This window comes from Triturus cristatus, chromosome 2_1 (assembly GCF_964204655.1).
Source record: "Triturus cristatus chromosome 2_1, aTriCri1.1, whole genome shotgun sequence".
Lineage (NCBI taxonomy): Eukaryota > Metazoa > Chordata > Amphibia > Caudata > Salamandridae > Triturus > Triturus cristatus.
This window is the reverse complement of record NC_140581.1, coordinates 497401817-497414170: the sequence shown is the minus strand read 5'-3', so window position 1 is coordinate 497414170 and position 12354 is coordinate 497401817. Positions and strand designations below refer to the sequence as shown.

Below are 12354 nucleotides of genomic sequence, written 5' to 3'. Positions count from 1 at the left end.
TTTGATATGTAATACATACCCTGGTGCCATGTGAGTAGGGTCACCCTTGTTTCTGACATGTCACACTGAGGTAGAGCACAGCCCCTGAGGGAGTCAGAGTCCAGTCCTGTGCTGGAAGCATTACAGCCTCTAGGTCCTCCAGTCGACACTAAACAAAGGCTTCAGAGCTGACAAACCTCCCACGCACGTGCATCAACCCTTCGCTGTCTTTAGCCCAGAATTCCTGTATCCTCTTCAAATCCACTTGAAGCCAAAGACTCCTTTGATGTTGGTGCCTAAACCATCTTCGACTCCGAGGCTGCCATTGACGTCAAAGACCCCACTGACAACGGGCTCCAGTGACTCGCAGCAGCAAATCCATGAAAGATTGCAGGAGGAGCTGGACTCTAAGGAATCTTTATTCATCCGTGGATTGAGCTTCTGGCTAAGCCACCGCTGCTGAAACCCATTGAGACTCTGCCTCACAACAGTAGGCCTTTCTTTGAGGAGGAACCTGCATCAGAATATGTTCATGCTCCCAGGCACAAAAAACAGATACTGTGTTAGAAATTGGGTTTCTAGTTGGCAGAGGTATGCACCCAAGTAGGAACTACAATCCTAGTCAGGGTAAGTCAAATGCACACCCAAAATTAACATGTACTCACCCACTGGTAGCTTGCACAGAGCAGTCAGCTTAACTTAAGAGGCAATGTAAAGTATTTGTGCAAAGCTTCAAACAGTAAAACAGTGAAAACACTACACAAAAAGATACCTCTCCTGTTTAGAAATATAGAGCATAATTTAATTAACAAAATAACAAAAATCCAATAAGTAGAACCGGAGTTTTTTATTCTTTATAGTGTTTAAAACATAAAATGCCAGCCAGGCATCTCTCGTCGTGCTAGACCGGGTCAAATCCAAAAGTTCAAACCGACTGCAATATAGTGCGGGTTGGATACAGTGACCAGCCTTGGCCTGCTGAAACAGTACCTTTGTTTGGTTTCGTCAAGGATGGGATGCGAGGGTTAAAGTAGGTAATGCGTTGGCGTTGATCCTTGGGACGAAGTTGATGCATCGGCACCGAACCGCGCAAAGACAAAGATACGTTAGAAATGCACGACAGCGATGCAATGTACTCGATCCTCGCAGCAGTGGTGATGTGTCAATGGAGATGCGCTGGTTCCTCCTTACCACTGGGGTAATGGAGTTTACTGTCTTTACGTCCTCATTCCCAAGGACTTCAAGCCCCTCATTCGCTACATCCTTTCTAAACATTTCCACAAGCCAAGCCTTCATGATGTCTTCCGCTTACTTCAACAAGACAATTACATGATGGCTCTAGACCTGAAGAACACCGGCTTTCACATTAGCATCCATCCTGCCCACTCACTAAATCTGCTTCGTGGTCAGTGGCCATCATTACCAGTCCAAAGTACTTCCCCAGTGGTCTTCACTCAGTGCCTAGCTATGGTGGCCACTCATTTAAGGAGTGAGGGGCATTCATGTTTTTCCCTACCTGGACAATTGGCTGATCGAGTGCAGGCAAGTACCAATGCATAGCACATACTCATGCTACCGTCTCCCTGCTCCATAGCCTAAATGCCACCAAATCTCATCTGCAACTTCTCCAAATTCAGCCCTCTCTAGGTTTTGTACTCCGTGTGGTCTCTGTCTGCAGAGACTGTTGGTATTACAGCAGTTCTTACCTCAATTGTTAACTCACAATCAGAACTCTCATGAGCCTGCAAGGCATGATGAGCTCCAGCATCGCCATAGTACCCCACGCCTGGCTCTACATGCGTCTACATGCGTCTGCTGCACTAATGTCTTTCGGCTCAGTGTTCACAAGCAGAGGGCCAATGGGAAGAACTAGTGTTGGTAAAGGCTGGCATCCATCACTGTCTGCAATGGTGGAACAGCAACAACCTGTTGCAAGGCAGGCCTTTCCAAAATCCCATTGCACAAGTCACCCTCATCATGGACGCCTCCATCGCCGGCTGGGTCGTACCTCAACCATATGACTATACAGGGAATCTAGCCCCCTCATCATCAGGGGTGGTGCACCATCTTGAGCTACTTGCTATACGACTCGCTATCAAAGCTTTTGTTCCACTCATTTGCGGAAAGTGGTCCTCATCAAGACAAACAACATGACCCCCGTATATGATCTCCCAAAACAAGATGGTACTCACTCTCTCCCACTGACACTTACGCAGCAGCCCTTGCATTGGGAAGTCTGTCACTGCATAAACTTTCTGACAGAGACCCTTCCGTGGATGGGTGACGAATTGGCAGACGTGTTCACCAGGACGTATCAACATTTCCACAAGTGGGAAATCCACCCTCAAATCCTACTCAAGTACTTCCAGCGCTGGGGTACTTCACTCATAGATTTCTTCGCCACTCGCAAAAATGCAGAATGCCTAAACTTAGCGTCCAGGTACTCAGACCCACCGTCCATGGGCAATGCACTATCAATCAGGGAATTGTAAAGCGTGCTACTCACCTGTGAGGATCTCTAGGTGCCTGCAGCTCTGGGTCAGCTGAAGAGCCACGTCTTGAGGCTCTTGCTGAAGGTGTGCAGAGTGGGAGTGCGTCTGATATTGATAGGGAGCTCGTGGATGAACTGGTCAGGTATCTTTGCCTATGCTTTTCTCCTGTTTCCTTCCATGTGGTGCTGAAGATGTGGTAGTCATCCCAAACCCTGATCCTGGTAGCCCCCATGTGGGCCAGACAGCCCTGGTATTCAACACTCTTTGAGATGTCAATGAGCCTCCACAAGAAGCTTCTCAGCAGGCCCAAACTTCTCATGCGGACCATGATCAAATCAGACACTCAGATCCCAGACAGCTCAATCTAGTGATCTGGCACCTATGGTCCTAGAATTTGTCCACCAGCGCCTTCCACAGGAGGGCATAGGCATCATACATCGGTCCCACAGGATTAGCCTCCTACACAGCAAAATGGAAGAGCTTAGTCCATTATTTCATCTCCAAACACCTAGACCACCCCAAACCTACTGTCCAGGATCTTATCTGCTATCTTACCCATCTGCAGAAATCAGGTCTCACATGCACTTCTATATGTATCCATTTAACAGCCATAGACACTTAGATGGGTAACAGGAAATGAGTCGTTTTTCACATTCCTGTAGTTAAGGCCTTCTTGAAGGGTCTCAAAACGATTATCCCTTCCAGAGTCCCACCTGAGTGGAATCGGAGTATGGTATTTACCCAACTCTTAGGAACTCCCCATCCCCCTTTGAACCTATGCACTCTTGTTCTCTACATTTCCTCTCCTGGAAAGTAGCTTTTCTTGTAGCTATAACATCTGATACGCATCAGTGAGTTTCAGGCCCTCACGCTCACCAACATCATCCGATCACATGATATCACCATCATCTACGCCGATGACACCCAACTCGTCCTCTTCCTGTTGGACAACACAAACACCACCTTAACCAACTTCACAAACTGCATGACCATAGTAGCAGATAGCAGACTGGAAGCAAATCAACTGCCTGAAGCTCAGCTGTGACAAGACAGAAGTAATGGTGTTCGGTAACCAGACCTCCCCATAAGATTTCTCCTGGTGGCAGTCGGGGCTAAGACCAACACTTATACACTCAGACCATGCATGAAATCTAGGGATCATCCTAGATGACAAGTTCAACATGACTGCTCAAGTCAACGCAATGTGCACCTCCTGCTTCCACCCCCTATTTATGCTGCAAAAGATCTTCAAATGGTTGCTTCAGAACACCAAATGGACCATCACACAAGCACTTGTCACCAGCAGGCTAGACTACGGCAACACTTTCTACGCCGGAATCTCTAAACAACTCATACACAGACTCTAGACCATCCAGAACGCAGCCGCAAGGCTCGTACTTGACCTCCCACGCCGCACCCACATCACACTGCACCTCAGGAAGCGTCACTCTACATTCATAAGCGCAGCCAATTCAAACTTCTCATGCACACCTATAAAACCCTAAACAACACAGTACTAGAGCATTTGAACAGCTGCATACACTTGCACCAACCCACCAGACACCTACGCTCGGCCTCACTCTCACTTGCTCTCACCCCGCATCCACAAAAGCAAAACTGGAGGTCACTTATTCTCCTACATCCCACCCAAGACATGGAACAGCCTCCTAATACACCTCATAGCCTCCTCCTCCTCACTTCTTGAATTCCACAAGTAGATGAAGACCTGACTTCATATAAGTATTTTGGGACCATACACTTACACACCTTGCTCAAGTTCCTGGATACCCTCTTGGGTGAATAGAGCGCTACGCAAATCAACTTTACATAACGCTACAAGAACCTTACATTGTGTTCCACAAAGACTGGGTAGTACTCCAAACCAACCCAAAGTTCCTACCCAAAAATGGTTTCTCCTTTCCACCTCAACCAAACTATAGAGCTCCAACTCTTCTTTCCTCAACAATACTCAGTAGCAGAGAGAGCCCGCTACACCCTAGACGTAATGTCTCCTGTTACATCTATAGGACCAAGCCATTCCACAAAGCCAACCAGGCTAGCCTATTTCTTTGGCAGGTAGATAGCAAGTTTGGATGTACTCGACTATCTTAAAGCCAAAAGACTCCTTTTAGTTATCCCCCTGGTTTGTTTCTATATGTAAGAAAGCGGCAACCATGACCTTACCTTTTCTATATGCCACTACCTGACATCTGGAAAGCAGTCACTTGGCCAACCCCACACACTTCACCAAGCACTACTGTGTGGATATCTTTGCCCTCCAACAGACAATGGTTGGCTGAACAATCATAATGACTTTGTTTCAGACATCTATATAATCCACATGCTAGCCACCACTTGTAAGGAGCACTGCTTTACAGTCTGTCTCAGAAGTGGGTCCCTTGCTCACTTTGCCACTGGATTCAAGCTAGCCTAGCTGATGACAGCTGATTAGCCAGAAACCGGTCCCAGGATGCTTGTTTCTGGTCCAGAGAAGACATGGCTTGGCAGTTCGGGCTGGACTGTTCCCATGAGCCACAGGGTCAGACTGATTTGCATATGGCCATGTCTGAACTGGGGTGGCGGAGTAAGCTAAAGAATGATGATGGATTAAACCCAGATCAGTTGACTGGGGGTGTGTGCTTGCAATGTTCAACACTCCGTCCATCATCCCCTTTGGTTTTGCTTTGTTCGCTCTAAGTTGGCAGGGTATGCCCAGACGTGGGTCCCTTGCTCACTTTGCCACTCGATTCAAGCTCGCCTGGCTGATAACGGCTGATTAGCCAGAAACTGGTCCCAGGATGCTTGTTTCCGGTCCAGGGAAGACATGGCTTGGCAGTTCGGGATGAACCGTACTCATGAGCCACAGGGTCAGACTGATTTGCATATGGCCATGTCTGAACTGGGGTGGCGGAGTGAGCTAAAGAATGATGATGGGTTAAACCCAGATCAGTTGGCTGGGGGTGAGTGCCTGCAATCTTCAACACTCCGTCCATCATCCCCTTTGGTTTTGCTTTACATTCTGTTAAAAGCATGTGTATCTACAGCAACACATTCTACGAACTGAAAATGTTATTTAACCTGTAAGTGTCTGTACGTAGCGTGTAGTGCTGTAGATCCACTTGTGCCCACCCTCCTCCCCGAAAACGTTTGACGCTACTTGCAGATCTCTTCTTTATTAACTAACTTCCTTTCATAATACAAATGCATCACTCTATACTACTGCCCTGCTGTGCAAAAATAATCTAACAGAGTTATTTAGTTGGTGCCCATGCACATTGCCAACTAGGGGTGGAGTCACACTCCATCCTGTGATGCCAAAGCCTTTTTTCGAAGTAAAACAGCCTGCTAATGTCAAAGTTGAACACTGGATGGCAGGAGTATTCAGAGCATGTGAATCTGCATCACTACACCCTACCAACAACATTTTCCATATGCACTAGCAACGTTGGGTTAAGGACTTAGTGGCTAGTGTGATAGGTGATACAGTACATCCCTTCATAGATAATGTAATACATTGAGGGCCAGATGTACGACCATTCCATTTTACGAGTCGCAAATTGCGTTGAATAGCGACTCGCAATTTGCAACTCGCAAAAGGGAATGTACAACAGTGTCTCAGACACTGTTCGCGATTCCCAATGCCTCATTAATATTCATGAGGCAAGCACAATTTGCCTTCCCATTGGGAATGGTTAGCACTCCCAGGGATGGTGGCCTGCTGGGGTCAGCAGACCACCATGTTTGTGACTGCTTTTTAAATAAAGAAGTTTGCAGCCTGTTTTCCTCAAAGGAAAACGGGATGCATTTTAAAAAGGAAAATGAAACTTTTCAGTTTCTTTCTTAAGGGCAGGCAGTGGGCTGCTCTTAAAAAATATTTTCGCCCAGACCCACAAAGGAAAAGGGGTCCCGTTGGGACCCCTTCCTGTTTGCAAGTGGTTTACCACCAGCTTGAAGTTGGTGGTAAACTGCAAGTGTTTTGCGGCTGCAAAACAATAGTACATTGCATTGAGACTCGCTATTAGGAAGGGATGCCCCTTCCTAATCGCGAGAGTCGCAAACGCTATTTTATGAGTCAGTGACTCGCAAAATAGCGTTTGTACATGCCAGGAGCCTTTTTCTGCTGTCGCAAACCGGCCAATCTCCCGTTTGCAACTGCAAAACACAGTCGTACATCTGGCCCTGAGTCATTTGTGAAAGGAAAAGATGTATAGTAATATTAGTGTCTCACCTGTATTATTCAACCATTGATTATTGCTTTTTCTTTTTTTTCCTAAACAGGCCTGCACGAAAGCCTCTGGGATTTTTACCATTACTTTGCAAGAAACCAGACATTGAGAATGATATGATTATAAAGAACAGGCAAAGCAGATTTGGACAGTCATCTGTTCCAGCTCAGTCACATGATCTGAAAAGGCTTCCAACTTTTAAAAGCACTATTGATGAAAAACCAGCATGTAATGTGGTATCAACAAAAGGAGCCTCCAGTGTAGATGAAACCAGAGGACATGGAAGTGTTAGCCGTACTTCTACTGTGGTATGATAGCTTTTTTTTGTTGTGTAAAAAATGTATGTGGACTAATGGCAGAAGGCAGAATATCAAGAGCACAGTTGGTGTGGTCACATGTGTCTACAAGGTCACCAGTGATGTAATTTGGATTCATTGCACCTAAAATCACACCGCTGTGTGGAGGAGCAGCTGGGTTTTGAGGGGAGTGACTAGTTGGTTCTAGTCACAAGCAGCTAATCCAAGTGTCCATCAATATGGGCACAAAGCTGCCATACTTGTAATGTAACATTATGAATATTTCTGAACAGGCATGCTACGTGTATATAAAACAAAGTGATATAAAAACTCCTATTCATCTATGAACTGTGAAATATTTCACAGTTCCCTGTGAAGTATGGATTTCATCATCATAGTAACAGCTCCCAAGCCCCTCTTCAGAGCCTTCACTTTGTTTGGGCTACTAGGCTTGCGCAGAGTGGAGGCCCAGATTATGCAGTAAGGTTTTCTGAATTAGGCTGCAAAAATAGCAACTTGGACTTCACTTTCTCTGGCAGTATTATTCTCCAGTATTGGATCTTGCATAGTTTCACATTATTGAATCATTCCCCATCGTTGAAGTGGGAGTCCCATGGTAAAAATAGAAAACAGTACAGTTTAGCACAAAGTCTAGAAGGGCTAAAAATATTCACTTTATTAACTTATCCACATCATTTAATAAGAACCAAACTCCAGCCAGTCGTGCAACAGCACCTTCTAAAACACTCCCTTCAGAGGCTTTACTCCTTCACATTTTCTCCCACATGTCGTGTGATGGAAGTCTCCCTGAGCTCTGCTCAGTTTCTTGCTAGTTTTCATATATAAAGAGTTTTTCTTCAAGAAATCCGACTGCAGCCTAACATCTGCCTAATATCTAACTGGTCAGATTCAGCCAAGAAAGGACTTTTCAGACCTTGTGGAAGATGTGGAGCGAAAGACTCCACTCAGTGAGCCTCACAAGGAATGTTTATACTGTCTCCATCCTTCGCATAAGGTAAAAGACTGTAAAATCTGACCTACCTTTTCTTCTAAAACATTGTAGGATAGGGATGGGAGGCTTCTAATAAAGCTCCAAAAATGTTAATAGAGGATAGTGAGGATTCCTCAAAGACACAAATGAGGCCACATAAAAGGGAGAGATCACAAGATCAAATGTCTCCAGAATCGCACAGAAAAACATTATGGGTCATTAGGAGAGCATGGGACAACAGACAGGTGAATGCTCTCAGAAACATAAAAAGAAGAAAGTCTCTTCAGAAAAGATCAGATCTGAGCCTACCACTCCTTCTCCAAGTCTGGTGTTACATTTTATGCAGCCCTCCTGAGTGCTGTTGACGGAAGCAACTGCCTTAATAGCAAACTGCCTCAAAAATCGTCGTCGATGATACCTACAATGAAGACAGTAGCACCGGCGAAGAAGAAACTGTCGATGATGGAAATTGTAACTCCGCTGACAGTTAAAGCCCTTATTATGTTGTCATTGTGAGACATTACTGAAGCCCAAACATTCCTTCCCAAGTATAATCTCACTACTCCCACCAACACACTCATTGGATGAGGAAGATTCAGAGCAGTCCACAGTCCTTTTGAGTTAAATGTCAATTATCAAGAAGAGGAAGATGAGGAATATTTTGAAGATTATTATTCTTTAGGAGCACAACAATATGTCAAGAAGCCTATTCAATATTTAGACCAAAACCAACATTATACTCCTCACCAGCTCCAAGATGGCATGGCTCAGATGCTAATTACTTTGGTAAACAACATACAAAGTATGTTGCTGTATTACTATAGAAGGTTTTCAGAACCCACAAAGACTGCATCTCCAACACAACCGATTCGTCCTCCACAGTCCCTTCAGGTACAACCCCCTATAATTTTCCAGCGCCTCTGACACCCAAGAGAACATAAAGACTTTGCAGTTCCTTCAACAGATAATGGTATGTCCTCTGACATGGAAAGAGAGGAAGGTGAACTACAGGGCATTGAAACAACACCCAAGGAATGGGGTAACTACCTGATCACCCACGCCATCAGCGGTGACCAGAACAACCAGTGGATTCTCCACCACCTGATGACATTTGAGGTTTTCATAATTTGATGCAAAGGGCTGCGAAGAGGTTTGAACTATCAATGCCTATATAGCAATCAGATTGCTTTTTATACGATTTCAAAGAATCTGCTACAAAATCAGTTATTGTAAATTTTATTTGGGAGGAAGGTATGAAAATAATGAAGGATCCAGCCACAGTCTCTGCCATTTTACCCTGGTTGGATGAAAAGAGCAGCTCAATAATCCATTCACACACATTTCAACACCACCCGATTGAGAAGGCCTGCACTTAGATAGCAGAGGGAAATGTTTTTTCTACCATGTCGGAAATTACAATTAGAGCTGCCAATTCATTGGCTATTCTCAGCCATTATGACAGACAAATGTGGTCAGACCTGGCCACATACATAGAGCGCTTACCCGAAAATATTAAAGTGGATGCAAAAAAGATCCTAGAAGAAAGTTAAAAACGACATCTGAGATGAAAGACTGTGTGATAGACATTTCATTTCATCTAAAGGTTTTTGTCAGCTAGCGCGAGCGACTATTTTTCGCTGACAGGGATGGCTGAAAACCACATCATTCAGGCCAGAAATCTTGGACATGCCATATAAGGTCGAAGTATTATTTAGCAAACACGTGATGATGCCCTACAGGCGTTAAAGACTGACACAGATACAGCAAGATAATTAGACACCTTGCAGATGAGGAGAATGCCTTTTTGAGGAACACGAAGAAGTTGGCTACTCTTGTACAGAGGTCCCCAGTAGAGAGAGCAGTTGCAAATCTCTGAAGGAAAGGTGCCCTGTGGGTGCACTTCAGTGAGCTTACATGGTTGTCAACAGAAATGATACAGTAATACAATGCAGGGCAGCACAGCTTCTGTTGACATGCAAGGGATATTCTATCCCACCAGTTACCATATGCGGCACAAGGTATCCCAATTGCTTGTAAAGCAGATAAGATATAGTAGCTTCAATTGATATTGTTTAGTGTGGCTTCTTTATTGGCTTTTTGATATGAAGTTAAAAATGTATAGATCTCTCCAGCCAGAAGCCAGGCAGATTTGTCAGTGACTGTCCGGGACTATGTCGGGAACACAGTCAGAGACTTGGGCAGGGATTGGGAACTGGGTAGAAAACGTACACAGAAAGAAGAGTACAGCACTGCCCAGGATCCCACAGGAAGTCAGAGGAGAAAAAGGGATCCAAAGGGGAAGCCTGTACAAGTGAACAAGATGGCTAAGACTCAGAGGATAGACACTCAAGGCAATTTAGCATTCAGAATAACTACACCCAGGTATAGGATATGCATGCAAAGGCAGGGTTTGTGGAGCTGATTCCTATGGTAAATGTAACTCAAAGACAATACTCACAGTGAACAAGAAACACCACTTAGGTTGACAGCTGCGCCCACGGATCCTGGCGATCAAACAGAAACACACGAGGCAGTAACAGCAAGGGGGTAGAACTAAATACAAGCACAATAGACAAGGAGCTAGCAAGGAGGAGTGCTTAACAATCAATCAATCAGGCGTTTGTAGAGCGCGACTACTCACCCGTTAGGGTCTCAAGGCGATGGGGGTGGAGGGGTGCAGGTTCCGGTCCATCAAGGTCCTCTGTCGAAGAGTCAGGTCTTGAGGTCTCTTACAAAGATGGGAAGCAATGTTGTTTGTTTGAGGTGGAGCGGAAGGGCGTTCCAGGCCTTGGCCGCGAGGAAGGAGAAGGAGCGACCTCCCGATCTGGTTTTTCTGGTGCGTGGGACCATGGCGTAGGAGAGCTGGGCTGATTGTAGGGTCCTTTGGAGTGCGTGGAAATTGAGTCGGCTGTTCAGGTATGCTGGTCCGGTGTCGTGGAGGGCATTGTGTGAGTGGGTGAGCATATTGAAGGTGACGCTTGCTTCGATGGGGAGCCAGTGGAGTGTGTGCAGGTGCTGAGAGATGTTAGTGTTTTGGCAGGTTGAGGACCAGTCTTGCGGCGGCGTTCTGGACGTTCTGTAGCTTGCGGGTGAGGTTTTTGTTTGTTCCGGCGTAGAGTGCGTTGCCGTAGTCGAGTCTGCTGGTGACCAGGGCGTGACGGTCTTTCTGTGTTCAAGGGGGATCCATTTGAAGGTCTTGCATAGGAGGCTGAGGGTGTGGAATAGGAGGACGAGACCGAGTTGATCTGGCGGTCCATTTTGAGCTCGGAGTCCAGGATAATTCCCAGGTTGCGTGCGTGGTCCGTGCGGGTGGGTGGGTTTCCAAGGGCGGGGGGCCACCAGGTATCGTTCCAGGCGTTTGGGTTTGAGCCCATGATGAGTACTTCCGTCTTGTTGGTGTTAAGTTGTAGGCAGCTGTTTTTCATCCATTTGGCGACGGCTTCCATGCCTTCTCCAAAGTTGTGTCTGGCGGTGTTGGGTTCGTTGGATAGGGAGAGGATGAGTTGGGTGTCGTCTGCGTATGACACAATGCTGAGTCCGTAGGTTTTGACGATGTGGGTGAGTGGAGCCATGTAGACGTTGAAGAGCGTAGGTCTAAAGGAGGACCCCTGAGGGACTCCGCAGGTGGTTGGTGTACGGTCCGAGAGGAAAGGGGGGAGTCTGACCCGCTGCGTTCTGCCAGAGTGGAAGGAGCCGATTCAGTCGAGGGCCTTGTCCTGGATCCCTGTGTCGTGAAGTCTGCGAATTAGGGTGCGGTGGGAGACTGTGTCGAACGCCGCTGAAAGATCGAGGAGGATGAGGGCTACTGTTTCTCTTTTGTCCAGTAGGGTGCGGATGTCGTCTGTTGCGGCGAGGAGGGTGGTTTCCGTACTGTGGTTTTTTCTGAAGCCGAATTGGGAGGAGTCGAGGATGTTGTGCTCTTCGATGAATGTGGCGACTTGGCTGTTGATGGCTTTCTCGATAACTTTCGCTGGGAACGGGAGTAGGGAGATGGACCTGTAGTTTTTTAGGTCGTTGGGGTCCGCCGAGGGTTTCTTCAGGAGAAGGTTGACCTCGGCGTACTTCCACTCGTCAGGGAACGAGGCGGTCGCCAGGGAGCGGTTGATGGTGTGGCGGAGCATGGGTGCAATGGTGTCGGCGGCTCTGTTGAAGATGTGGTGGGGGTAGGGGTCCGTGGGGGCTCGGAGTGGATTGACTTCATAGTCTTCAGAGTGTCTTCGGTGGTGAGGGCTGTCCAGCTGTCAATCGTTGGCTTCAGGGTGTTGGGGGTGGTTGGTGGGAGTTCCGTGTGTTTGTTGTCTTTGTCGAAGTTGTCGTAGATGCTCTTGATTTTGTGGTGAAAGAAGGTGCTGAGTTTGTCGCAGAGGTCT

At 46.6% G+C, this 12354-nt stretch overlaps 1 protein-coding gene across 4 annotated transcripts in view; it reads left to right on the top strand.

The window, feature by feature from the left end:
• The window catches only part of BDP1 (BDP1 general transcription factor IIIB subunit), a 1439438-nt gene that overhangs the window by 1413696 nt on the left and 13388 nt on the right, over nt 1–12354 (top strand). For all 4 annotated transcript variants that reach the window (XM_085632357.1, XM_085632359.1, XM_085632358.1 and 1 more), the window contains one exon: nt 6750–7005. In XM_085632357.1, the coding sequence (XP_085488483.1) occupies nt 6750–7005 (256 nt within the window). The remainder of the gene's footprint in view (nt 1–6749; nt 7006–12354) is intronic.